Source organism: Mya arenaria, chromosome 3 (assembly GCF_026914265.1).
Source record: "Mya arenaria isolate MELC-2E11 chromosome 3, ASM2691426v1".
NCBI classification, from domain to species: Eukaryota; Metazoa; Mollusca; class Bivalvia; order Myida; family Myidae; genus Mya; species Mya arenaria.
The window spans coordinates 49,581,143-49,586,765 of record NC_069124.1 but is presented as its reverse complement, the minus strand read 5'-3'; the positions used below and the strand labels follow the sequence as shown (position 1 = coordinate 49,586,765).

General features: G+C 41.5%; 1 protein-coding gene across 1 annotated transcript in view; it reads right to left on the bottom strand.

Moving 5' to 3' along the window:
- Positions 1–3,327: 3,327 nt before the first annotated feature.
- LOC128229184 (uncharacterized) overlaps positions 3,328–5,623 on the bottom strand; it is a 3,237-nt gene continuing 941 nt past the window's right edge. Inside the window, exons 2-4 of the mRNA XM_052940912.1 lie at positions 5,317–5,479; positions 4,959–5,083; positions 3,328–3,862 (exon numbers count right to left, since the gene is read on the bottom strand). Of these exons, the coding sequence (XP_052796872.1) occupies positions 3,585–3,862; positions 4,959–5,083; positions 5,317–5,479 (566 nt within the window). The 3' untranslated portion in view covers positions 3,328–3,584. The remainder of the gene's footprint in view (positions 3,863–4,958; positions 5,084–5,316; positions 5,480–5,623) is intronic.

The following is a 5,623-nucleotide window of genomic DNA, read 5'->3' as shown; positions in this document are numbered from 1 at the left end:
TTACCTTTGTTATTTTATGTTATGGAAGTTTTAGCCATATCCCGCATTTGGAAGCAAAATAAGTATGCCGAGCAGATAGAGGATTTATGTCATCATATTATATTTTGCCACATCATCATCACTGATGGTTAACTTCTTACTGGTATTACTATTGATGATCACAAGTCAAAGATCAAGAACATCTCACTCTTTTCTAGGTAGAAATCAATACTGTGTGCCTTTTTGAGAGGCAATGAAAACCTGCCAAAGATCATTGGGTCTCCAACCCACTACTTGATCTCAAAAGGGTGTGCGTGGTCTAGTGGTATATGTGTCCGACTCTCACCAACGGGATTTTGGGTCTGATCCCAACCAGGGACACTTCCACAAGGCCTTTTGAAAAGGATACAAGTCTGAGTTTCAAGCGAAGACAAAGACTCAAGAGTGATTTATAACAGCTTGCAGCTGTCTGCAAAATCAAGCTAAAAATAAAATAAATAAGTATAAACCTTGGATTGTAGGCCAACACCAGATGGTCTCAAACTACCTTTGATAGGAGGAAGATACCTAATGGGGCTCAAACCCACTACCTTTGATAGGAGGAAGATACCTGATGGGGCTCATACCCACTACCTTTGATAGTAGGAAGATACCTAATGGGGCTCATACCCACTGCCTTTGATAGGATGAAGATACCTGATAGGGCTCAAACCCACTACCTTTGATAGGAGGAAGATACCTGATGGGGCTCAAACCCACTACCTTTGATAGGAGGAAGATACCTGATGGGGCTCTAACCCACTACCTTTGATAGGAGGCAGACTTCTGTTGGAGCTCTCACCCACTACCTTTGATCCATAGGAGGCAGACACCTGATGGAGCTCTAACCCACTACCTTTGATAGGAGGCAGAAACCTGACCGAGCTCAAACGCACTACCTTTGATAGGAAGAAGAAACCTGTTGGAGCTCTCACCCACCACCTTTGATATGAGGCAGAAACCTGACCGAGCTCTTACGCACTACCTTTGATAGGAGGAAGATACCTGTTGGAGCTCTCACCCACTACCTTTGATAGGAGGAAGATACCTGACCGAGCTCTAATGCACTACCTTTGATAGGAGGCAGACACCTGTTGGAGCTCTCACCCACTACCTTTGATAGGAGGAAGACACCTGATGGAGCTCTAACCCACTACCTTTGATAGGAGGCAGACATCTGTTGGGGCCTTAAACCACTACCTTTGATAGTAGGAAAATACCTGATGGGGCTCTAACCCACTACCTTTGATAGGAGGCAGACATCTGTTGGAGCTCTAACCCACTACCTTTGATAGGAGGAAGACATCTGTTGGAGCTCTCACCCACTACCTTTGATAGGAGAAAGATACCTGATGGGGCTCTAACCCACTACCTTTGATAGGAGGCAGACTTCTGTTGGAGCTCTCACCCACTACCTTTGATAGGCGGAAGACATCTGTTGGAGCTCTCATCCACTACCTTTGATAGAAGGCAGACACCTGTTGGGGCTCTAACCCACTACCTTTGATAGGAGGCAGATACCTGATGGGGCTCTAACCAACTACCTTTGATAGGAGGCAGACATCTGTTGGGGCTCTCAACCACTACCTTTGATAGGCGGAAGATACCTGATGGGGCTCTAACCCACTACCTTTGATAGGAGGCAGACATCTGTTGGAGCTCTAACCCACTACCTTTGATAGGCGGAAGACATCTGTTGGAGCTCTAACCAACTACCTTTGATAGGAGGCAGACATCTGTTGGAGCTCTAACCCACTACCTTTGATAGGAGGCAGACATCTGTTGGAGCTCTAACCAACTACCTTTGATAGGAGGAAGATACCTGATGGGGCTCTAACCAACTACCTTTGATAGGAGGCAGACATCTGTTGGAGCTCTAACCAACTACCTTTGATAGGAGGCAGACATCTGTTGGAGCTCTAACCCACTACCTTTGATAGGAGGCAGACATCTGTTGGAGCTCTAACCCACTACCTTTGATAGGAGGCAGATACCTGATGGGGCTCTAACCCACTACCTTTGATAGGAGGAAGATACCTGATGGGGCTCTAACCAACTACCTTTGATAGGAGGCAGACACCTGTTGGAGGTCTCACCCACTACCTTTGATAGGAGGAAGATACCTGATGGGGCTCTAACCAACTACCTTTGATAGGAGGAAGATACCTGATGGGGCTCTCACCCACTACCTTTGATCTATAGGAGGCAGACACCTGATGGAGCTCTAACCCACTACCTTTGATAGGAGGCAGACATCTGTTGGAGCTCTAACCCACTACCTTTGATAGGAGGCAGACATCTGTTGGAGCTCTAACCCACTACCTTTGATAGGAGGCAGATACCTGATGGGGCTCTAACCCACTACCTTTGATAGGAGGCAGACACCTGTTGGGGCTCTAACCCACTACCTTTGATAGGAGGCAGACACCTGTTGGAGCTCTCACCCACTACCTTTGATAGGAGGCAGACACCTGTTGGGGCTCTCATCCACTATCTTTGATAGGAGGCAGACACCTCTTGGGGCTCTCACCCACTACCTTTGATGGAAGGCAGACACCGTATGCGGCTCTAGAAACCCGCTAGCCATTCGGAGCTCCTCGGCCATTTTTTCAAAAACAACCTCGGATGTATGCCGGTACATCTGTTGAAGTAGTCCGTATTTTTTTTAATAAAAGCATTAATTAAATGTAGTGTTTAAGAGTTGTATTCATTGCTCTCAGTTTAAATTGATTGCCAGTGAAGTGTATTATTGCAAACATAAGTCATAAATACATAACACAAGTCATAAATTTTAACTACTAAATAAGATTACTACGCGATCTATTTGCAGCGGACTTAAACGTACCACTTTTTAAGTATGTAAACCGTCCATATACATCCGAGGTTGTTTTTGAAAAAATGGCCGAGGAGTTCCGAATGACCCACTAGCGTGACCACTAGCCGGGATGGGAGGCAAACACCACTAGCACCAAGATAACGCTAAGAACGACTCGAGTTAAGGCCCATGTCCCGCTAAATTATTGATCTTCTGTCTTTAATTATGATGGAAAATAGCAGTTTATCTTGTTTTTGACATTTACGTAGATCGCTGATAAAGCGTGATAATCAAAATATAGAAATAACGTTCAATATTATATACGTCTTTGACAAACCTATAAGATCAACTAGATAAATAATTCACATAATCAAAAGAAAGGACATTGCCACTGCAGCTCTTACATTGAATTGGAATGTTACAAGACTTTAGTTATCAGGATTGTAATCAAGTAATCAATAATTAGAAAGGGTTGTCAGCAAAATGCAGAGGAAGACAGCTGTCGTGTTTTATTTCATTTAATAAGAACAAGATAAAAAATTCAACAACTTGACATAACGATAAACGTACAGAACAAAAAAGGTTATATATAACAAGATTTTTTTTGTGAAATGGTGTGTCTACAGGTGTATGTTTTATGGCGAGAAAAGATGTACCATGAATAGAATATAAAATGCACCACATCCTCTGAAACAATTGTGGAAAAACAATATTACGTTAAAAAACAACACATAATTTTACGTATTGAAGCTCAGCCTTCCCGAACTGGCGATTGGGCGACTATTACTGTTGTAGGTGCTCTTTCCGGGTATCCGCGTGACGCGTGGAAGGATGGAGGCGGAACAGACTGCATCTCACGTGCATCGTTCAGGTCCACGCTAAGATCATCTGGCGGCAGCTTCGTCTCCGTCTCGTTTGTGTGGTCATGGGCGCGGGAAGCTGAAGTAGGACGCTGGGAAAAAAGCTGATTATAGTCGGGCGGCTTCCGCATTCCCTCGTACATTTGGAACAGGTCACCTTGTTCTCCGCCTGTTAAGATAAACAAAACTCTAATTCATAATAATTGGTAAGGACCTGTATTATTTAGTAATTATAAATAGCTATTTACTGATATATCGGGGTAGTTATTAAATGGCGCTATTTTTACTGAAATAGCAATAATTATCATATATACTCGGCATAAAACGTATTGCGGCTTTATATATATATTACCAAATAACTATGTAGATTTTCAAACGCGTTTTTTTTTTTTTTTTTTTTTTTTTTTTTTTTTTTTTTTTTTTTTATATATATATATATATATATAAAAGGAGATTCTTATCAAGTATGATGTTCTATTCATCTTCATTCAACAAATAAGGGTAAGACCATGAAGACATGTTAGGTCACAAAATAGCATTCTCTACGTTAATGTTCCAAGTTTAAACTTTAGTACATAATAATGGCTCGATTGTTTAGAACTTTGTTAAAGTTAACAACGGGATTAATGACATCGTTGTTAACTTTTAAGAGTGGAATATTTGATGATGTGCTCATGTATTTATATAAAACAAATACAGCTGAAACAGTTGTCTCAACTCTTGTTAGGAATACTGCAGATCATAAGCGTATCTGTGAAACTTACAGAGGAATATTGATTTGAAAGTTAACAACGATGACGTTTACAACGTTGTTAACTTTAACAAAGTTCTGAACAATCTGCCCTATTATACTATTGAGGACAATAAAATCACCCTAGTGATTTTGAAACAAAAAAATAACACAATGTTAAAAATGGCGGGAAATATGACGTCAACGGCCGTCGACGTCAGCATTACGTACGTTGAGACTCGTAGCCTAACACAAATAGGTTAATAAAAGACGGTGTAAACATATGCTGTCCTTTGGTAAATAGTCATGTCTATACCAAATGCGTATGGAAATAATAGGTTTCTGCGATATTGAATTAAATGAGGAGGAGCCAGCTGATGTAGGTAATCGTATTGTGATGAAGCAAGCGCTATGTTGCTTTACATAAACCGTATGACTCGAGAGCAACTTGTTACTATCATTACCGTTACTATGTATGCTGTTGCCAAATTTACAACATGCATACTATATACCATATAGCTATATATCTATTTACACATTGCAACGTTGACCTGCTCCCTTTTCTTCTTCTTCTTCTTCAGAATGAGCAGGACGGCTAACACGATGGCGCCCACAATCAGCACGCCAGCCAGCACAAACGCCGCCGTCATCCACGGGGACCTGCGAATACATATTTGTTTTATCTATTATTGCAAATTTTGTATGAAATGTTGAAAACAAATTAAATATTTTTTCGGCATTTACTTAGCTACTAAGACAACCAACTATATCCACTTAACTTAACATCGATTTCTTAGGTTCAAAGTTCCCGAAACTAGTTTCTGTTTATATAATGCTGGAAAATCTAAATATCACTCAGGTGCGGATACTTTCCCATAACACCCTATACCCACCATTTCCCATCGCAACACTTCCGGGGATCCGCGTCAGTGGCGCAGCAGCCATGATCGCAAATGCTCGTGTACTTCACGGAGGTGTAAGTGTTCCCGACCTGCTCTGACCGGAAATATACGCATGCCTCCTTGTCCCCGCCAGCACACCCAAGCAACAGCACAACTGAATTTGATTTGTTATTTTATTTATTGTAATGCGAGAGCTATTGCGACTGTATTTTAAAGGGACTCGCTCATGGTTTGTACAATACATTTTATTTTCTTTTACGAAAAAAATGTGGCACGATGCTTCCCTATCTAGCCAGAT